The 23,374-nt window shown below is 40.6% G+C and overlaps 1 protein-coding gene across 1 annotated transcript in view; it reads left to right on the top strand.

Moving 5' to 3' along the window:
* The window catches only part of MYO3B (myosin IIIB), a 471,877-nt gene that overhangs the window by 300,956 nt on the left and 147,547 nt on the right, over positions 1–23,374 (top strand). Inside the window, exons 25-27 of the mRNA XM_057747118.1 lie at positions 10,304–10,383; positions 17,199–17,276; positions 19,467–19,672. Coding sequence (XP_057603101.1) covers positions 10,304–10,383; positions 17,199–17,276; positions 19,467–19,672 — 364 coding nt within the window. The remainder of the gene's footprint in view (positions 1–10,303; positions 10,384–17,198; positions 17,277–19,466; positions 19,673–23,374) is intronic.

Here is a 23,374-nt window from a genome sequence, read left to right as displayed (position 1 = left end):
TGTGCATCCACGGTTATTACTCTTATTCACGTGCTTGTTGGTCAGCTTGATGTTGCTTTTTTTTTTTTTTTATAAATTTATTTATTTTATTGGCTGTGTCGGATCTTTTTTGCTGTGCATGGGCTTTCTTTAGTTGTGGTGAGTGGGGGCTACTCTTCATTGTGGTGCGTGGGCTCCTCAGTGCCGTGGCTCCTCTTTTTGCAGAGCATGGGCTCTAGGTGCTGTGGGCTTCAGTAGTTGCAGCACATGGGCTCAATAGTTATGGCTCGCGGGCTCTAAAGTGCAGGCTCAATAGTTGTGGCGCACGGGCTTAGTTGCTCGGCGGCATGTGGGATCTTCCTGGAGCAGGGATCGAAACCGTGTCCCCTGCATCAACAGGCAGATTCTTAACCACTGTGCCACCTAGGAAGCTGCGATGTTGCTTTTTTATTTAAAAAAAGAAAAAGACTTTATGTTTTAGAACAATTTTAGGTTCTCTGCAAAATTGAGAGGAAAGTACAGAGATTTCCCATATACCTTTTGCTGCTACAAATGCACAGCCTCCCCCATTATTACCATCCCCCACCAGAGTGGTACATTTGTTACAGTTGATGAATCTACATTGACACATCATTATCACCCAAAATCCATAGTTTACATTATGGTTCACTCTTGGTATTGTATGCTCTGTGGGATTGGACAAATGTATAATGACATATTCATCATTATAGTATCATACAGAGTATTTTCACTGCCCTTAAAATCCTCTGTGCCTTACCTATTCATCTCTTCCCTGGACCCACGATCTTTTTATTATCTCCATAGTTTTGCCTTTTCCAGTTGGAATAATACAGTATGTAGCCTTTTCAGATGCCTTTTTTTCATTTAGTAATATACATTAAAGTTTCTTCCATGTCTTTTCATGATTTTGTAGCTCATTTTTTTAGCACTAAATAATCCATTGTCTGGATGTAACTTGATTTATTTATCTACTTACCTACTGATATCTTGGTGGCTTCCAATTTTTGGCAACAGGGTTTTTTGTGTGGACATGTTTTTCAACTCCTTTGGGTAAATATCAAGGAGCATGATTTCTGGATCATATGTCAGGGTATGTTTCTTTTTGTAAGAAGCCACCAAACTGTTTTCCAAAGTGGCTGTACCATTTTGCACTCCCATCAGCAATGAATGAGAGTTCCTGTTGCTCCACATCCTCTGCAGCATTTGATGATGTCAGTGTTCTGGATATTGGCTATTTTAATAGGTGTGTGATGGTATCTCTTTGTGGTTTTAATTTGTGTTTCCCTGATGATATATAATGTGGAGCATCTTTTCATATGCTTATTTGCCATCTGTGTATCTTCTTCGGTGAGGTGTCAGGTATTTGGCCCATTTTAAAATCAGGTTGTTTTTTTTTCTCATTGTTGAATTTCAAGAGTTCTTTGTGTATTTTGGATAATAATCCATTATCAGATGTGTCTTTCACAATTTTTTCCCTGGTGTTGTTTTTTGTACAATATTGTTCACTACCCTGACCAGCTCTCTAATTTACAGCCTGGGTAAAATTCTCATGTCCTAGCCACAGATGTCAGGCAATCTTTTTTCAGTACCAGGTCAACATTGCACTGTTCCTTGTAGTTCCCTCTCACAAGAGTCCACCCCTCTTACACCACATTGCTGGACATTGATCTAGATGCAGCTGCATAGCACAGAGGGTTTGTTCCGTGGATGCCATGGCAAAACGCTATAGCATACAACTGGAGGACCACTAATCTGCTCAAACTTCTCATATGATGTGTAATACAGACGAGTCATAGCAAGTAGAAGTGATCTGAAGTCAATGGCAGGCCTGGGATAAGAATTCAGGTTTCCCAGTTCCAAGTCTAGTGTTCTTTTCATTCCTTCCAGGCTAAAGAGGGAGGACTAAAGAAGCACTTATAATTCCAAGCACTCAGTCATCATCTTGCAAAATGTGAAGTTAACAGCCTTTTATTTTCTGAAGCTCTTTGTGGCTTTCTCAGTCTTAACTGAAAACACAAGGAAACATAATATTATGCTTTACACAAAAAAATCTATAACTGACCCACCATCAATAGATAAGGTTTGTTGAACAGAGCTTCTAGGGAGAGATTTTTTTTTATCTGTAGTAATCAGTTTATTCTCTCTTGCCTTGGCATTTTACTTAGGATTCTAGTCTTGGACTATGGATTGTGAGTTCCTTGTATTGCAACAACCTGACCTATATGAGATTTTACTCAAGACCACGGCCCCATTAACACTTGTAGAAATTAACAGGTATGACTCCTCTAGTGGCTTGTATCCAAACCATTCAAATTTGGCCACAGAGTTGGATGGGTATCTACCCAAAGGCCACTGGAAGAGCAAAATTAGCTAAGTTTTTGTCCATGGTCCCACCTGTAGCTTACAATGTCTTAATAAAGCCTTCCTTTTCCATGTTTCCGCCCTCTGAAAACTTTTTACAAAAGGGTAATTTTTACTCAGTTTTCAGAGTTTCTCCTGTGACTGCTGTTTCTTAAAAATAGTCAGCCTGAAATAATAATACTGTCAAAGAGATATATTTTGGGGTGACAAATTCTGCTCCCCTTCTTGTGTAAACATTTCACCTGAGTGAAGTCATACATTTATTAATCCATGAAGAAATTGGGTCAGGATTAATTGTCAGAGAAAAATAGTAACCTGAAGGTCCGGAACATAGACAGGGAAAGTTTGCTGGGAACATGGAGATGGTCTGCCAGGAAGATTTCCAGGGCGGGGTAAGGAAATAGGGAGAATTGGTTGTTGGGGTATAGGGGAAAGACACAGCATTAAAGCCATGTTGCACCATTAGAAGTGGGAAATAGGGATGTGAAAAGCTGTGTGGGGGACCTGGAATATATCCTTTGCCGAAATTACAATTTTGTCCAGGACTAGCCATGACTGGACTAAAAACTGCTCTGCTGCATATGGATGTTGCTCTGGGACTGGACTAAGCGATCCTTACATGTCAGTGACCATGGGTGCTGGCAGATATGCGTGTGTGGATTTCATTTTTTTCTCAGTGGGTTAAGTCTTCTCGGATAGTCCAGGCTCCAGCACTTTTGTGAACACACATCATGTCACTTGGCAGCCATGTTATTTCCAAGCAAAACGTGAGGGGAAGGCAGACAATACCCAGGGCTTTTTTAACTAGCTCTGTCTTTATTAAGATAGGCTGAACTGGCAACTTCCACCAGTGTGGCAATAAAATGCAGGAAGCAGAGAGCCTCAGCTCCACTATTGACTGAGTTCAGAAAGGGAAGCCTGGTTGCCTCCTTGACCCATTCTGATGATTTGGTTCAGCTGTTTGCTGTATGACATCCTGTTTATGAGTTTTCAAGCTTAAAGAGAAAAGGAGTCATTATTTTTTCCTCAGCTCTACAATTTTCAAATCTCTGGGCCACAAATCTTTAAAGCTATAGCTCCCATCTTAAATGAAAAAAAAAAAAAATCAGTGAAAACCTTGATTTGGCTTCCTTCAAGCAGATAGTCTAAAGGTGTTCATTGTGCAGAAATTCCTTAAATTTCCAGACAAATGCCAATTAAAAATTGATGTAGAAATGGGGAAGAAGTTTCTTTTGGACAGTGAATTTCCCACATACGTGATAAAAGCCAGGTTGTGCATTCAGAAAAGAACATTGACTATATGTGTTTATCTTTCTTCATTAGAACAGCTTGGAGGACAGGCTGATCTCTTATTTCTTCCCTCTACAGAAGTACAGCCCATATATATAAAAATTATCCATGTTCTTTTCCTGAAAGATTAAGTGGGCTGGGAACTCTTCCACCTCCCCCTTGCCCATTTATTGATATTAACACTCAAAGCCATAGATAAATGCCAGGAGAAAAAGTGAAACCTGCAGAACAAAATCGAACATTACACTTTCTTTCTCGGCCTCCTACAACTGTGTCACATTTTTTGTCACTGTTTTAAGTTACTTCATTGTATCAAATCTGAAACAAGTCCTTGTTATATAGATTTAGGTTAGATCATTATCTAAGAGGTTTTTTTAAAACATACAACATACTATAGTATGTTTTATACAACTACTAAATTTACCCCCTTGCATTTTAATTGGGCACAGTGTTATTAACTGAAATTAGAGCATTTCGTTCACTGCAAGTATCACCCCAGCATAGGTCTGTCCCAAGCTGACTGCCTAAACGTTACTCACATTGCCTGTTGATTAGACAAAATAGAATTCATTGCTCACCTCATTAAGGGAGACCACCACCTCTCATAGCTTTGGCAGTGTCTTGGAGAAGGAAAGGCAGCGTCAGCATTTGTTGAGAGATCAAGTTTGATTTCAGGCGGGTCTTTCTAAGTAAGAGGACTTGATTAGGATTGTGTAAAGATCACACACAATACAAACAGTCCATGATCGGTGGAAACAGCAAGGTGAGGATTTTAAAACAAGGGATTCATAGAATCATAAGGCTTAAACTGTCTTTGGACATTTTTCATTAAAAAGTTGACGGGTCTTGGGTCTTTCACGCAGTTCTTTTCATGAACAATCAAACCATGTGTCTAGATAGGAGACTCCTGGAAAAAGAAATTCATGCTCATGGAGGCAGGAATAGCATAAGGTCATTCTGGTGTAGACAGGAAGGTGTTCAGTATCCAAGCTTACTCTAGTGTGCCACATTCTAGTTCTCAGGTCTACTTGGATAATCTGGTAACAGAATAGCTGAAGCATTGGATCTTTTCTTTGCAGCTCCTTTTGGGTAGCATTTGACACAAGCCTTTTTACTTTTCAGCATTGCTTTGCAATTGTTTATTAACTTAGTAGCCTATTTCTGGTGTTATAGAAAATTAAAACAGGAAAATTTCCCAAACAAATGCTCACCAGCAGTCACCACCAGAACCCTACAACCAATCTTTTAAACCCAGAGGGGGCAGCAGAGGGAAGCTGAATTCCAAGCGTGATTATTTAAAATAGCTACCCATCATCTTGGGCAATTCTTAAGAGGCAACTGAAATCATGGGTGCTGGGTGCTTTCCAAGAGCTGAAAATCCTCTGAAGCAGGCAGGAAATTGCCATCTTTTAAAAGTTTCAGCTCTGTCTTCAGACCACTTGTCTCTTTCCCTTTAAGCTGGAAGCAGGGAAATTATGTGGGATCATTGCAAGCTCCATTTTAGATTCTTTCCTAACCCAGTTCCCACGTAGGATATATAAATTCCATCCAATGCCTCTGACTTCCGTTTTTGCTCCCCGATGCACGATGCGTGTCAGACAGTCACAGGAGGGTGCTCTGAGGCAATGAGGCATCCTTAGCCAAAGAGGCTATCTGAGGGGTAAGGCACTGAGGATGCTTAACACTTGAAAGAAGTGTGAACACTGTATTTACATTTAAATTATAATGGAAACTTCTTATAGGTTATGTTTCTGAAAGGTGTGTGTGGCACATCTGCTGAGGCCTATTGTTTATTCATGCTGTAAATCCTTTGAAATGTGTTAAAATGCTTCCCACTCATTATAAAGCTCCTGCCACCCCTGGATTACGACTTTGATGTCACCAATCCTGCTTCAAAGGGTTCTTTCTGGGCTATTAATCACAGTTTAGCCTCTGAAGATATTGCCAGAGAAAACATTTGGACATCTTTGTGCTAGACTTGCTAAAAACTTTGAAATCTTGAGTGTCTTGCAAATGCACAAACTTAAGCATTTCCTTTCATTGACAACTTTTTATTTTGCTATAGAATCAAATGACATTTTAGGTGAAAATGCAAAATGTTTGGGAGGCTAGGGATGAGAGAGGAGATATAGGGTGGGTGGTGAGGAAGGGAAAAGAGAGTCTGAGCAGGCCATTCAGACCCTTCAAAAGCAAAAAGGGATAGGAATCAGAGTGGCCAAGAGATGGAGGTTCAAAGTGGAGTTTTACCATTTTTTCCATCTTTTGTTTATTTTTTTGACAAACTAGTGTTCACAGTAGTGAGATTCCCTTTTCTTCTCTTGCTTTCTACTCTCTGAGACCTGTGTGACCTGTTCACAGCAGGTCATCATCGTCATTGCCATCACCAACACTAGTAACACCAGGTGAGCACTTGTTGACAGTGCTTTTCATGAATTATTTCATCGAATGCCAGTAACAGCTCTGAGAATTAGGTAGTACTGTCTTCATGTTGTAGACAAGCAAACCCAAGCTCTGAGATGTTAATTAACTTGTTCAAGGTCAGCCCCTAGGACTCAGAGCCTGCTCCCCGTGCCTAACTAATTCTCTCTACATCAGCTGGTTCACTGAGGGTGGCCAGGTTCCTCCCTACAGACTGAGGGACCCATACTGACAGATCTGCTCAACAATGTCTTAGATCTTGGCAGTAGTGTTCTCTATTGCCCACCTTCTCTTTTAGGAAAACTCCCAGCATTCACCTCGTTCAGCGACTAGTAAGACCTAATTGGAGTTTTTTTTTTTTGGTGGTAAAAACACATGACATGAAATCTGCCCTCCTAACACACTTTTAAGTATACAGTACGGTATTGTTTACTGTATGCACATTGATGTACAGTAGATCTGTAGAACTTCTTCATCTTGTATGACTGGAACTCTATACCCATTGAACAACAGTTCCCCATTTCCCTGTCCCCTCAGCCCCTGGGAACCGCCCTCTTCTCCTTGCTTGTATGAGTTTTGACTGTTTTTAACCTCTTATAAGAAGCGTCAAACAGTATTTATCCTTCTGTGACTGGCTTATTTCACTTAGTATAATGTCCTCTTGGTTCAACCATGTTGTTCCAAATGGCATGATTTCCTTCTGTTTTAAGACTGAATAAATATTCCATTGTATGTATGTGCCACATTTTCTCCAACCATTCACCCTTTGATGAATATTTAGCTGTTTCCACTGCTTGGCTATTGTGAATAATGCTGCAGTGAACATGGGAATGCAAATATCTCTTCAAGATTCTGTTTTCAGTTCTTTTGGATAAGTACCCAGAAATGGGATTACTGGATCATATGGCAGTTCTATTTTTAATTTTCTGAAGAACCTGCATACTATTTTCCATAGTGGCTGTACCATTTTACATTCCCACAAACAGTGCACAGAGAGTTCCAATTTTTCCACATCCTCAACAACACTTATTTTTAATTGTTATTGTTTTTTATATTGGGGAGGAAAAATAATTTTTCCTCTACCCTTCTAAGTTCTTAGCTGAGACACTCCTGTAATAAAAAGGCAGATTAATAGGAGAGAAACAAACAGAAGTTTAATAACATGTATACCTCCTGTACATATGGGAGATACCCAGGAAAAACTGACTAACTCCCTGAAATGGCCCAAGCCACCAACTTAAATATTATTTCCTAACAAAAGATGTTAGGGAGTGGGGAGGCTGGTTATGGGAGGTGACTAGGAAAAGCACAGTAAACAAAGGTAAGGTTGTTATGCAAATTTAAGTTGGTGTCTTCTCCATTGATAGGAGTTTCTAGAGATTTAGAGTCATCCTTCTTTTTCTAGTACAGAGAGGGAGACACCTTTGCATATGAAGATTCCCCTTACAAATTTTTCTTACAAAAGGGTAATTTCTTTTCAGTTTTCAGAGGTTCACGTGTATCTGCATTTCTTAAAAATAACCAGCTTAAAATAATCAATATGCCAAAGGGGCGTATTTTGCTTCTCTTCATTTATCATGGCAACCCTTAGAAGTGTGAGGTGATATCTCATTGTGACTTTGATTTGCATTTCCCTCACTGTTAGTGATGTTGAGCATCTTTTCATATTCCTGTGGGCCATTTGTATGTCATCTTTGGAGAAAAGTCTTTTCAAGTTCTTTGCCCATTTTTAAATCAGGTTATTTTATTTTATTTTTTGCAGTTGAGTTGTAGATGTTCCTTATATATTTTGGAAATTAATCTCTCATCAGATATATGGTTTGTGAATATTTTCTCCCATCTGTGGGTTGCTTTTGCCCTCTGTTGATGGTATACTTTGCTGTGCAGAAACTTTTAGTTTGATAGTCCCAATAGTTTTTTTTTTTTGTTTTTTGTTTGTTTTTGTTTTGGGGGGTTTTTGTTTGTTTTGTTTTTTTTGTCTTTTTTGCTTTTGTTGCCTGTACTTTCGGTGTTCTATCCAAGAAACCATTGTCAAAACAATGTTATGAAGCTTTCCCCTTATGTTTTCTTCTGGGAGTTTTATAGTTTCTGGCCTTACATTTGTCTTTAATCCAGTATAAGTTGATTTTCAAGTATGATGTGAGATAGGGTTTCAGTTTTATTCTTTTGCATTTAGATGTCCAGTTTTCCCATTACCATTTGTTGAAGATATAATCCTTTTCCCATTGTGTAGTCTTGGCACCCATGTGAAAGATTACTTGACCATGTATGCATGGGTCTATTTATGGGCTCTCTATTTTCTTCCATTGGTCTATGTGTCTGTCTTCCTTTCAGTACTATTTTGCCATATTGTTTTGATTACTGTAGCTTTGTAATTTATTTTGAAATCAGGAAATGCAAGGCCTTCAGCTTTTTCTTTCCTTCTCAAGATTGTTTTGGAGTTTTGGAATCCTTCGTGGTTCCATGTGAATTTTAGGATTGGTTTTTCTGTTTCTCCAAAAAATGCCGTTGAGATTTTGATGGGGATTGCACTGAATCTATAGATCTCTTTGGGTAGCGTGGACATTTTAATAATATTGTCTTCTAATCCATGAATACAGTGAAAGGTAACAGAATATACCACCCCAAAGTATGCCACTATGCTATAAAGATTATTTTTTTTCCAGATCTTTATTGGAGTATAATTGCTTTACATTATTGTGCCAGCTTATGCTGTACAACAAAGTGAATAAGCTGTATTTATGCATATATCCCCATATTCCCTCCCTCTTGAGCCTCCCTGCCAGCCTCCCTATCCCACCCCTCTAGGTCATCACCAATCATTGAGTTGATCTCCCTGTGTATAAAGATTACTTTAAGCTGAAGGCAATTGAGAAGAAGCAGATACAAGGAAAGGTTCTCTGCCTTCCCCCATATGCTTAAAAGCAGGGCATAACTTTGTAAAAATATGCTCCCTTCTCCTCTCTACCAGGAAGCATATAAATTAATCATCAGAGACAACTCTCAACCCCTATCAACCCAGGGACAGCACCAGAGGAATCTAAAAACCCAATTAGCCCTTATCCTCCCTTAGCTTCCCTATATATTTACCTTCCCACAATTTCCTTCCCCTAGAAACTCAAAGTTCTTTTCCTTTGTCTTGTCACTTCTTTATAAATTTATTGTTCTTTTGTTAAGATGCTATGTAAGTCCAAGTTCTAACCACCCCCTTGGGTTATTCATCACTAAACTCTTCCTGTGTGTATGTGTGATGCATGCCTTAATAAACTTCTGATTGCTTTTCTCTTGTTACTCTGTCTTCTGTCAGTCTAATTTGCAGGCCCTCAGGCAATTAACCTAAGATGGGTAGAGGAAAAGATTTTTTTCTTCCCCCACAGTGGAATTGCTTTCCATTTATTTGTGTCTTCTTTAGTTTCTTTCAGGAATGTTTTATTGTTTTCAGTATATAAATTTTCGCCTCCTTGGTTAAGTTTACTTCCAAATATTCTATTCTTTTTGATGCTCTTTTAAATGGAATTTTTTCCTTAACTTCCTTTTCAGATTTTCATTATTAGTATATAAAAATGCAACTGATTTTTTAATGTTGATTTTATATCCTACAACTTTGCTGAATTCATTTGTTAGTTCTGTTGGGGTGTGTGTGTGTGAGAGAGAGAGAGAGAAAGAGTGTGTGTGTATGAGCTTTAGGTCTTTTTACATATACAATAATGTCACCTATGAACAGAGATAATTTTACTTCTCCCTTTACAATTTGGATGCCTTCTATTTCTATTTCTTACCTAATAGATCTAGCTAGAACTGCCAGTGCTATGTTGAATAGAAGTGGTGAGAGTGGACATTCTTGCCTTGTTCCTAATTTTAGAGAAAAACTTTCAGTTTCTCACTGTTGAGTACATGAGTTGTGGGCTTTTCATATATGGCTCTTTTGTATTGTAGTAATTTCCTTCTATTCCTAGTTTAAGTGAATTTAAGACTTTTTGTCCTTTCTTATTTGCTTATTAAATTAATATAAATTCAAACTACATTAAAAATTATAACATAATTATTATAATTTACTTACAATTTATATCATTGAAATTTCAAAATTCAAATTTTTCCAAATTTTTCAAATTCAGAGCAGATCATTTAGAACATTCTGAAAAGTACAAGGACACAAAAATACAGGAGAAAAATTACTCATCATACTATTCCTTAACTTTTCCTTTGCCTTAACTTCTTTGTCTTTTTTGCTCAGGTAACTTGGCCCAGACAAGAGCCAGGATAACAGCAGCCTCAAGATCTTTGCCTCCTCATTTCAGTGCTGGGAGACTCAAGGTAAGTAGTAGGTTTGTACCCAGAATACTGTGGACCACAAGACGTTCCCACTCTAGGGATTATCCTAGGTGGGCAACATTAGTTTCCTTTATCTGGCCCACTACCTGGGCAATCTGGAAGAGATAATGAAGGCATTTAGGAATCAGGGGTTAGGAAATTTGAAACAATACCATGAAATCCTTTGCAATCCTGTGTCAGGGGAAAAAAAACTTTTCCTCTACCCTCTGAAGTTCAGTATTTGGGAGAATGTGAATTAAATTCACAACTGACAGACTAGCAAGAGGAAAAAAATGTACTTTAATCATATACATACAGGAGTTTACCAAATAAGTGACTCAAAGGGCCAGTTAGATTTTAGGGCTTATATGCCATCTTAGTAGGAGATGAGAAGAAGAAGGACATTTCTGGGACAACAGATGACTTTTGGGAAAAATAAATGGTCCTTTAGGAGAATAGATGGGAGGTATAACAGTTTTATGGCAATGTCTATTTAGGCAGTTTCTTATCCCAGTGCTGACTTCTCATCTCTGGTGATAAGAGTCTATCTTCTCTGATTGCAAAGTTCCCAGGGAGGGAATTTGAGACAGTTGAATTCTTTTGGGAGCCTTTGCTTTTAGGCAGATAAGGGGCATTCAGAAAAGCTTCTTCTTGCAACTGTTGATTCTTACATGTCTTTGGGTCAAAATAATCCTTATGCCATTGTGGCATATTCTAGACCACTTCACCTGACTCTCAAAAATATCACTTAAGATACAGAAATGACGCTTGAAAATAAAGTCCATCTAGGAAGAGAGAAAGCACTTTTCCTTGAAGCTATCACCAACCTACAGAGGCGGATAACAAAAGGAGACAGCAGGGAGGAAAGAAGCCAAACCCTTTCCTATTTCTCTGCTTTACTCCCTGAAAAATGAGCGGTACACTCATCCATGCAAAGGGGGTGTTCAAAGGGTTCCTAAATATCCCCCTGTAAAATATTTTAAACTCGTCCATCCTCCCTGCTAATGCTTAGCACAGATCTCAAGGACTGGCTGGTTAATGTTCATTGTATATACCAACACCAAAAAACAATAATCTTAAAAGTGATGGAGTCATAAACAGGTCACATCTCTGAATTTTCTTCCCTTTTTGTTTACACTGAATATTAAATAACTCATTTAATAAAGAATAATCAATACAGCTACACATAATACCATGGAACATTACCGCCAAATTGATAAGAGACGTACGTATCTGTACTTACTCCCGCTGAGGATAAAAGACCTGAACATTGTAGGGATTCAGATCATCTTTGTTAACAGTCATTTTTACACCCACATTGTTAACACAATCCTATGGAATATTCGGCTTTTCAACCTCGTGAGTTTGCGGCAAGACGTTAGGGCTATTTGCAGTGAGTTATATGGGCCCCAAGATGAGATTTACAGAAGAGTTTCCTTGGTTCTGAGAGCCTCTTGATATTACGTGTAAAATGTTTTTTGTGTTAAATACAGTTGATTCTCATTATTCACACATTATGTTCCATGAAGTTAAAAGTTAACATTGAATCAGCAAATCCTGAAGCATTACTCCTAGAGGAGATACACAGTTAAGTTCCTGCAAGCCTCTGGTCACGACACTTTTGTCATCTGATTAGTACATAATCTTGTATTATGAGTGTTTCTATTTAAAGACACCTTATTTAACACCTTTGACCCTTAAACAACAGGAGGGTTAGGGGCACCAGCTCTCCACAGTCGAAAATCCACATGTTACTTTATAGTGGGCTGTCTGCACCCGCTGTTCAACAGATGCAGATTCAGCCAACCATGGGTCAAGTAGTAGCACTGTATTTACCACTGAAAACCGCGTGCATGTAAGGGGATCCTTGCAGTTCAAACCTGTGTTGCTTGGGTCAACTGTAGATACTTCTCATAAGTAATTAATTATATGTAGTATTTTTTTTTGTATGAAAGAATATTTCCAGTACAGTATTTGTGTCACTGAACTCAAGGCCAACAGCACTGTGACTCATGCCTGAATGAAGCTAGTCTAACACACAGATGTTCTTCAACAGGCACATCACAGCCTTCTTATACTTAGGAACACTGGACAACACTTCAGCCCTGTGATTAAGGGCTATTTTAAACGGTAAAATCACCAGCCAAAAGCACAAAGGTGCAAAAATCATGGCCCTTAAGTAGACCTTGAAAAACACTTGTTTACCGCAGGAGAGGTGGACCAAGAAGGCCAAGTGGAACAAGAAGGCTGAGTGTCACCTTGTTCAACCTCAGCCGGAAGCATGCAGATCAGGTGTCAGTGTTCCTACCGCTCTGCATGTCTGCAAATGACCGTGAAAGCATGTGGGTGCTGATTGATTTGGAGGTTACAAATACATTTCAGCAAGTAGGCAAATTCACAAAGAATCCACAGATAATGAGGATCAACTGTATATGTGTTTTTTTCAGTCATTTGCTTCCACCAGATTCTAAAAAGGTCACGACACAAAAAGATGAAAGACTCCTGTGTAATACTTTCTGTCAGCCCATAGTCCCCTCCTTTCCTCAACTTGATTTTTGACTACTGGACTCTGCCAGGACCTGTTTCCCTGCCTTCCACACGCGGCATCAGCCCATTGTTGATCTCCCTCCCTGCAATGCCTACGTGAGGAGCGTTCCCTCTAGTGTGTGGTGTGTATTTACATCACTGTAATAAATGTAAGTGAGGTTAAAATGACTAGAGATTTATTTTCCCTGGGAAAGAAGATGAGCTGAAAGTTCTATTCAAGGCATCAGAAAATATGAAGGGTAACAACAGTTATAATAATAATAAAAAAAACCCTCCATCAGTTCCTCTCTGTCTTATCTGAGATAAAATAGCAGAGGTGGCCTTGCAGGAAGCTGGCCTTCACCATATTCAGCAACCCCCAACCTGGGCAGGTGTCCAATGCCAGCCTTGCTTCCTCATTCAGTGCTATGGAGACTTTTGAGGGGAGTGATGCTATAGGGACTTTTTCCTTAAGAGATGGATGGATCACTTGATAGCAGTAAAAATTCTTGACAAAAGGCCTTGTTAAGAAGCTAAATAGAAACATTTCTGAGGTTTTGGGATGCAAATAGTGGGTACTTCCTGAGACCAAGGGGAAAAAAATCTTTCAGTTTTTCATTTATTGCTGAGATCTAGATGGTTTATGAGACTTTTTGGAATCTATGTCATTATCCTAGAATAAGTTTAGCTGACAGATGAATCAAATCTTTTTCATAGTACCATGCTTTCAGACTGATTTTATAAGTTACAACAAACCACATAGAAAGGCAGTATATAATGTTTAAGGAGTAGGTTTTGGAATCAGACCTGTGTTCAGATCTAGCTGCAAGACTGGGAAGTTTACCTAAAATCTTTGAGCCTTAACTTCCTTATATGTAGAATAGGAGCGATAATGTTGTTTATCTCATAGAGTCCTTTTGAGAATTCATTGACGTAATGTACGCGAAGTGTTTAATATAGTGATTTCACATCAAACAATACATGTTTTATTACTCACGTTTTGATAATTCTATATGCATATGGAGTACATGCATAAAATTCCATGTGTGTAGTCCATATGCATATAGGAGCTTTATTGTTTCCTGTGGGCTTGGGGTCTGTACCACAACCTGTAAAGCTTACTCATGACTACTTCGAAGACTAACCAGCACTGCTCACGAGGAATGGGCAGGACATTTGTGACGTGGGCAAAAAGCAAGTTTGTTCAGCTCCAATTGGCTTATATTATTGTATCAATCAGTGATGTAGAAGAAGGGTGTACTGGACAGACAATGTTTTTATCCAGAATATCAGTTCTACTGATCATCTTGAAATTGGTTCCGTTGGAAGAATTTTCTGTGCCAATAAATAAAAAGATTTCCTTGCCATGTCACAAGGGAGCTAGTACTCACCTTATTCCATGGAACAAAACCCTGCCGCCTTAACATTGATCACTGAACCAAAGCTAAATCAAACATGGCAATGATGGAAGGCGAACTGACTGGCTTCTCATGTGTGTGCAAGGCAGTGGTTTTTACTAACGAGTTTTACTAGTGAGGAAAACACAGGCTTTGAGAAGTTAAATAACATGTCCAGGTCCACACAGCAGGTAAGTGGAGGAGCCAGGATTTGAACCAGGTGTGTCCAATCCCAAACCCTGTGCTCTATAGCACATACCCCCTGAGCCTAGGAAGCATTCCTAGTCTTTTTTCCTCCTTTCTGAGCTAAAAACTTAGAAGATACTGTGGAGAGGACTGTTTTTTTGTTTGGTAGGTGATGACCTCAATAGAATCTACTTTCTGTATTGTTTCTAAGAGATTTTCTTTTTTAATTAAATGAAGCTACCATTAACTAAATCAATTCAGAAAGACAAGTTCTTAGGTTAGACAACAACCTTCTCATTTCTTGTGATTTGGAGTTTTTTGGAGTGCTGTGAAGTTCATAGCAATCACAGTGCAGACAGAGGTCTTCTACTTTGAAAGGTCAAGAGAGGCAACTTCTGGTATGTCCCTTGTCCAAAGTGAAATTCTCTCTTTTAGAGCCACTCCACATACAGGAGAACCTCGGGACTATGCAGATATGCAAGAGACCCTTGACCAACCCAAGATCTTTCCAAATTCTTAAATTAGAAGATAATCCAATAACATATTAGTTATTCTTTAAAATATAGTACTAAATATGTAGGTGATGAACTGTGGACATGCATTAACATTTTCAAGTTATGTATATCACAGAATAGGTTTTTACTTACTTCCCAAGACTTATTCTGTATGTGAGTACAAGGACAGAACTTAAAGTCATGCTGGGTGGGTAGAGGAGTCCACCAGCCCTATAACTTGAATTGCAAATTGGTGCTTCATTCTGTATTTTTCCAATTTGCTGTGGGGGATAGGTACTGATCTTGAAAACAATACATATCGCACTTTTAAAATTATGTCGTAGCAGAATTTATATACATCAAAGATTTTTCTGGTCACTAAACTGTTAAATTCTCAAATGCCAAGGGTCCACTGTATGTTCTGAGGAAGAGTAACAGGTAAATTCTACTAAGAAGAGAAATATGGACGAGCATTTCAGCTGCCCTTTCGCAGTGCATTAGAGCCTCAGGGGCTGGCACTTGCTGGCTAATTTGAATAAAAAGGGAGGGAAATGAAGGAGGAAAAGCCAGGTTCAAAGCAAGCTGTGGTTCTTCAGGGAGGATCTCTGAATAAAAGGAAATAGTGGGGAGATTCTCAAAAGTTGTGTGTGTGTATGAAGGTCAGGTGAGGAGAAAGAAAATAAGGAGAAAGAATGTTTAAGAAAACTCTCAGAATTTACAATCTGGCTGAAGGCAGAGCCTAGCCAAGATCTTTCTTCCTTCAGTCCTAATTAGGTTTCCCCAAACCTCACCAGGGCTGAGCTCTATCCTCCAAGCAGGGGTGAGATGGAGAAGGAACTTTCCCTGTGGTCCCTGCAGATAGCGCCATAGGACCTCTGCAGGTGGGGCGGGTGTGTTGTGTTTTTCTCTTTTCTGTATGCGAGCAGCCTTCCTTCTCTACAGAGCTTTTATGTGCTCCTTTCTCATTAAAAAAATGAAAAAGTCAAACCTACAGGCAGTTGTACCATTGCTTCAGCTGCATCCAAATGAAACGATGGCTTTGGGAATGCATCCAATCTGCAACCTAGAGAAAGAAAGCTGCCCACCACCCCCTCCCCGCCCCAATATCATTTTGCTCAAAAAAACTCTCATATTCCTGTTCACTATTTAGGTTGCTTTTCTAGTTTTTGAAAACTTAGCTCCATGTTTATTCCCCTTCTTAAACAGACCTGTTTTCTTTCTCTAAGCCAGTTGAAGCCTAAATGCCCCTCGAGGTAAGCCTCGCTCCTTATTCACCCACTTCCCCATGGCCCTGTCCCTTCTATCACCCGCTTCTCACTGTTGTCGAACAAGGCTGCAGACATCCTCACCCCGTGGGGAGTTGGCTGCCTGGACAGCAGTCCGCTGAGCGGAACACACGTGCTGACAGCAGCATCTCCCAGTTGAAACGTTCGTGCTTCATACCCTTGCCACCTGTTCCTAGCAGATGGGAGGCTGCCACAGAGGAGGCCGGTGCTGAAATGCCGCACATGCACTCTCAAACCAAATAGCTTTGTGTGTGCGGGAGCAGGGACTTTATTCTTGAGATAAAATGAGGGAAAACAGGGTGCCTACAATTGCTTGCTACAGTTGTTTTCATTCATACATTCCTTCCAGTCAGCCCAGGTAGTTGGGGCAGAGTAGGAACAGGTATATCTCAAGCTCCCGTCCGCAGTGAGCACGTGGGGTCTGCAGGCGGCAGGAAGGGTGTAGAAGGGTCAGGATCTGATGGCCGGAAGACGAAGGGGCTCCCCTAATTCCCTACGGTGCAACCTGCCTTTGGGCCCATGTCTTTGTAACTGCCCACCCTAAACGGTGTTGCCCAGTTTTCTTCTGAGAAATAGTTTGGTCTCATGTGACATTATTGGAGCACTTAACAGGGGCCCATTAGAACATGGAGAAATGTTGAGATAACACTGATGGGGGTTTGTACTGAGATCATATAGAGTGTCACAGAGTGTGGTCATTGTCAAGAGAGTAGAACCGTACAAATCCTGTTTTTCTTTTAGCTGTCTTTAAACTTCTCCCCCACGGCATGTACTATTGTGTCCTAAACATCAAGCCCCTCAGATATTTGACGAAATAACATTTCAGACTTGGGGAAATGTCAGAAAAATGTCAGAAAATAAACAAAATGTCAGAAATGTCAATAAATAAATGAATATGCTCAAACCACTCCCCTCTGCCTGTGTTCCAGGTGGACACTCTGGAGGTGATACGGCATCCAGAAGAAACCACCAACATGAAGGGGCAGACCATGGCTTCTTACTTCCGGGTATGGAGTCTTCTTGAGCTCGATGCTGCCTGTTTCCAGAAAGGACTTGCCAACCCTTCCCACAAGAGGCCCAGACACCACAGAGTCACTGAAATAAGAGTGACGCTCAAGAGTCAGTTAAGAAAGGTGGGGTGTGGGAAGAGGAAAATTATAGCAGGGAATCGACCTCTGAGGACAGTGCTCTCTGATCTCAGAAAGACCGGCCGAGCCCCCAAGTGTCTGCAGAGGGCCCTCTGCCACTGGCACATAGCCCTGTGCATTGAATGTGCTGATTCTGTTAGCACTGCAGCTGCTTCTTGGCCTCAAAGCTACTGGAGTCAGCCACTTTTCCAGCATATTTACTGAGAAGTAAAGTAGTTAATACAATTCCAGAAGGTGGCTTATCACATTTAGGAGAGAATATGTCTTAGCTTCGACTTTATTTTCCTAGATTGCATTGACTCATTGCAAGACCTATTTGCCTGAGCCAAATTATTTCCCATCTCTGTTACCCTAATTCCTCATATTTCATCTGGTGAAATGTCTCCTTTGAGTAAAAACATTGTCTCTAGAAGGACTCTGTCAAAGGCACCTTAGATAGGGAAGATAAGACACTGTCACTTTGTACTAATCTGCACAGATTTGTTTATCTTCAAATTATGAAGCGTTGGGGTTGGAAGCCCCTTATAGATCATTGACCCCTGGGAGCTGAGGTCCAGGTGGCTTCACAATGGAATGCTATTCAGCCAAAGATGGAACTACTGAACTCAGGGACAACGAAATAAGGTTGTATGGTGGGATTGCCCAGGAAGGGGCTTGGCAGGGATGGTAAGTCAAGTGGATCGTAAGCTGGAGTTGCCAGGCAGGCTGAAGGGCAGGCCTGGGAGCCAGCATCACGGAAAGAAGTTTCCACCAAAAGTTAACAGGTTCAAGAAAGATCTAAAGCCAGGAAGTCTGACCTGTGCTTTAGAGGAAGACTAGAATTGGCCTCAGGGGGATGGATTGATGGGACCTAGAGGTCTTTGGGCCCAGCATTCCGTCTATGCAGTGACCCCTGCTACAGCTTCTCCGGCAGGTAGGTTTACAGCCGCTGCTGCGTCACTCACGGTTGGACATTTCTAATTGCTGTTTATTTCTTATCTTGAAACCTACCCTGATCCTGTCCCTTTAGTGACTTGACTATATCCTCCTAGTGTGTGTGTGTGTGTGTGTGTGTGTGTGTGTGTGTGTGTGTGTGTATCCCATGGGGATTTGGAGACTCTCATTGACTCTGTGAGGTCATCCTCAAGATCCTAGAGTCCCTTTTTCAGCAGAAGAAGCCTTTCACTTATGATTTTCAGAAATATATCCATAACAACCAGTTGGGTGTCCTCAAGATACTGGTCCCCAAATGCTAAAAAAAGGCACGTTGCCAAGCTAGGTAACACCATATTGGATTAGTAGGAGGTGGGATTATGAAGTAATGGGACTGATTTTGCATGTGGCTTATAACTGCCCCCTGGAAGCGTGTCCACATGAGGAGCTGCCACAGCAGATGCCCGTGAGGAGTAGCCAGCACCCCTCAGCTTTTCCATGTACGCGCACACGCGCTCTCTCTGTGAGAGCCCTGTGCCAGACCCTCAGTGTATGTTCGTTCATCTTCATTACAATCTGTTTTCCCTCCGATTTTCTTGTTTTCTTTGCCCTCTTTATTTTTCTTGTTTTTCCTTTGCCTTATTAGCAATGACATTGGTAAGATTTGCTTAGACTTTCTGGTGATTGTTAGGTTGAAGAGGCAACTGACCCCTTCCCTGAAAGCTGAACATTTTACAAGACCAGTGCTCTAACGCTGAGCTAGGGAGCCAAAGTCGGACGCTTTAAATTACAGACGCAGTTTATGGAGCATCACGTTGGAACACCAGAGACAAGCTAGTTCTGGTGATGAAGTTACGACATAACCTAAGCAAGTTCTTAGACAGCTAAGTTTCTGCCAGATGGGGTATTGCTTGGCACCAGGTGATGTTTGAAGAATGCTTTCGAGTCTGTGGGCAACTATAAGTAGTCGTCAGAACTTATATTGTTATTTCTTTTTGCTGGATTCTTGTTTCGCCTCAAAGGTTCCACGAGTTGTTTACAAGCCAACAAACTGCCCTGGAGGCCTGGCAGGCCCATGTGGTAATTACCTGTTATGTTTGTGGTAACTTCATTTCATGTGTGTTTTTCCCCCGATAGTATTCTCTGATGGATCTGCTCTCCAAAATGGTGGTGGGACAGCCCCACTTTGTACGCTGCATCAAGCCCAATGATGACCGAGAGGCCCTGAAGTTCTCCCGAGACAGAGTGCGGGCCCAGCTCCGCTCCACGGGCATCCTGGAGACTGTCAGCATCCGCCAGCAGGGGTATTCCCATCGCATCCTCTTCGAAGAGTTTGTGAAAAGGTCAGTCCCGTATCTTGGGAAGTACATCATGTTAAGCACAGCTCCGCCAAGGCCATTCTGTCCCCTGGGATCGCTCCCTGCCCACTTGCCTCCAAACGTGGAAATGGCTAGTTACCAGCTACCATTTACTTGCTTAAATGTTGTGTTTCTGTTGTGCTCCAACTAAATTACAGTCATCTGGAGGACAGGTTAAGCTCCCTCCTAATCACATTTGAAAAGTAAAAATGTCCATAGATATTGATCTGTTATATATCCTTAGGTTTCAAAATCTCTGGATATTTAATTGCTATGATGAAAGTATCTCTCTATAAATGGGTCAAGTTTCTGACAAATGTAAATGCACCCACGCACCCACTCCCCTCCCAGGGTGGGGCACGATATAACATGATAGCTTACATCCACATAGCACCTAAAATGTCCCAAATGTGTAATCTCCTTGGATCCATACAACAGCCCCATAAGCCAAGCTTTGTTATTATCCCCATTTTACAGAGGAGGAAATTGAAGCACAGAAGGAAATTAAGTGATTTTTACCAAGGTCCCATGCTAGTAAATGATAGAGCCAAAATTTGAACCCAGGCAGTCTGGCTACAGCAGCCACACTTTTAATCTCCTCAGTCTACTGCATTCAGTAAGTGTTTATTGCAAAAATTGCTGTAGAGCTTTCTAAACTCAGAAGCTGCCTTTACCTAAGAGTGAAATCTGCCCTTTTCTGAACAGCTGCCATAGGTATGTCTTACACATGCATATGATTATAGGTAGAATTTTCACAGAACTTTCTGTGAAGAAATAAGAATCAAGAATAGCAAAAAACCATCTTCAAGAAGCACTACTGTCTGAGGATATCCAGAGAGGAAAATTAAAATTCATTATAAAATCTGCTGCACCTCATCTGCCACCTTTAGTTTCTTTCTACCTCCATTCCAAAACTTATGCCCAAGGTCATTTTCCCAGTTTTCCCTCAGGGAGGAATGTACCCTAATATGGCAGGTCGCTTCATTGGGTCTTCCCAATGCCACTAAATTCCATGGAGACGAAAGGACAAAAAAAAGTTCCTTGCAATGAGAGCTTTTAAATTAAAAATAAGAATGAAATGGGTTTTTAAAACGAAATGTCTTTTAGCCTCTTTTTCCGTCTTAAATTTGAAGGTGGAACAAACAAACAGAAAAGATTATTTTAGCTCGTGAATGTAACTAGTCGAGTATTTTTAGCCACTAAGTGTTGAATACATAAAAATATTTAAGAAAACAGGTCAAATGCTAAACAGATTGGCACTTCTTTGTTCGTAATCAGAAAGCCAGTAGGCAAGTATGAACAAGAGTTTCAAAATGTCAGTAAATCTGAGGGTATCAAAGATTTCTGAGCCAGCAAGTTAATTGGTATTTTGATCCTTTTGAGCAACTTAACAACAAAATGGATGAGTTAGCAGTTTCCCCCCTTGATGTTATTCAACAAATACGTGCGCCTCATCTTCCTGTTCAGGAGGGCTGTTTTGTAAACTCTTAGCAGGAAATATGCAGACAAAACAATCAAAGGCAGGGCTTATCAGGTGGCAGTAAATAAAAGATAAAGACTTGTTTAATGTTACTCTTTACCTTCTTGTATTTTCTGGCACTCAGGACTGAAATCCTGATGTGCACACCTGAAAGGCAGTGTTTTGAGGATTATGTTGTCGGGTTCCTGAATGGGGAAGGACTTCCCCAAGTCACCCACGTCTGCAGACTTGGTCAAACCTAAAATATTTCCTTGCCCCATAATCCTTGAATTTTCTCGCAAAATGACTTAGAAGTGCCCTTTCTTTCTTCCATTTATGGAGCCTTCAAGGGAAGAGTTATTTCCAACACTCTTTTATCAATGGGGCCAGGTGGGTTGGAAGTATTCATCTATTCTCAGGTAAGCATGAAAAAGGCCACCTGACAGTGCTGGGCAGATAGCCAAAACCTCCTGGAAGTCATGCTGTTGAGACATCATGGAAAATGACTATGGACATTCGTTGGCTTCGTGGTCAGTGGGCTCTGAAGTATGGTACAGCAGAAAGTCTATATTGGGACACACACATTTGACTGCATGTATTAGGATGTGTTCTGGCAAATGTCTAAAGGGTAGCACACCACATTCAGTTCAAAGTCTTATGGTTTGTTTATTAAACTGTTGTAGTAAATAGTATAATTGAGTGAGGAGATCAGAATTCCAGTCCCCTCTTGGATATAGTATTTGGCAAGTGACCTAATACTTCTGTAAAAGATGTTTCATGATCTGTGTGATGGGAATTCGAGAATAACCAGAGCCCGTATCCTAAAGATTTTCAGAGATTACATGCAGATTCCTGGGCCTTAGCCTCTAAGTCTTCCAGAACAGCCCACCTCTCCCAGTTGAGCTCATAGGAGGGAGAGCTGCATCTCCCAAACCCAGTTCATAACAGTTGTTAAATCAGTGTCTGGTGAACAAGAGCTTTCCTAGCACTATTTGTAGAAAAGACTATTCTTTCCCCTGTTGAATTGTCTTGGCATCCTTGTTAAAAAACAATTGACCATAAACTGACCATAAGTTATTTCTAAATTCTCAGCTCTATCCCATTGATCAATATTTATCCCAAACCTTTTGAGGGTCTTTTGTCCACCCTCTTGACTTAGCTTCCTAAATGGACTTCTTGCCTATTCTGTTCTCCAGAGAGCCAATAGAACACAATTTACCTAAAATTCCTATCTAATCATGTTGCTTCCTTGCTTAAAATCTTTAATTGAAATGACCATCCAGACCTCACTGAGTGAGTGTCAGCCCCTCTGCCTGATATGGGGAGTCTCCCTGACCTGGATCGCACCCACCTTCCCAGTCTCCTCTCTTATCCTCCCACCTCTTAGCTCACACGCCAGCAAAAACCAAACTACTTAAGAGTTCCATAAACACCACACGTCATTGCATGCTCTGCGCTTTTGCTCATGTTGTGCTCACGCTGTGTTGCCTGAATCCCCCTTCTCCAAGTTCTTCAGTCAGCTGACGTAACCAGGCTAACCGCTTCTCATTTCTCAGGACTTAGTGCAGGCGTTTTCTTCCCTGCAGCACCTCCTTGACTCTCCCAGGCTGTTAGGAGCCCCTCTGATGAGCTTCATTAGTAGCACTTACTACCTTGAGGTGGAAATTAGCTGCCTCTCACTTGACATTAACCACCTGAGAGGTAGGGATATTTTCCAGCCAACTTGGTATCTGTACTGTCCAGCACTGTGCCCAATACAAATTGGGTGTTTAATAAATGCTTACTGAATTGAATCAAACTCTTACTCCCTCCCCTTTTTCACTATCTTTTACCATCTCCGGACTGACTCTTTGATTTTGAAGTGCAAGACAGGCATACGGAGCTGGCTTTGTTGAGGTTAAGTTTAATTTGCATTATAAAAGTAGAATCTAGATTGCTAGAGCATAAGATTTCAGGTAAGTGATAAGTAGCTCTTTACCAAGAAAAGATAAGAAACCATAATAAGTTGATAAAAAGTCTCTAACCCAGCTTGAAAATGCTATGATTAGAGTTTAATACATTAAATAGGTGACATTTAAACAAATTTGCCTTTCTTCTCTCTACAATAAACACTGATTTTTTTTTCCCCCGGGAAGAGATAAACTTCACAGGACAAGGGAGAACCTCTGCTCTGGCTCCTGCCTGCCCTTTCTAGCTTCTTTTCTCATCTTCCCATCTCTCACCTCACA

This window comes from Hippopotamus amphibius, chromosome 8, assembly GCF_030028045.1.
Source record: "Hippopotamus amphibius kiboko isolate mHipAmp2 chromosome 8, mHipAmp2.hap2, whole genome shotgun sequence".
Classification (NCBI taxonomy): Eukaryota; Metazoa; Chordata; class Mammalia; order Artiodactyla; family Hippopotamidae; genus Hippopotamus; species Hippopotamus amphibius.
Note: the sequence above shows the minus strand (reverse complement) of the source record. Positions and strands in the feature narration are given on the sequence as shown.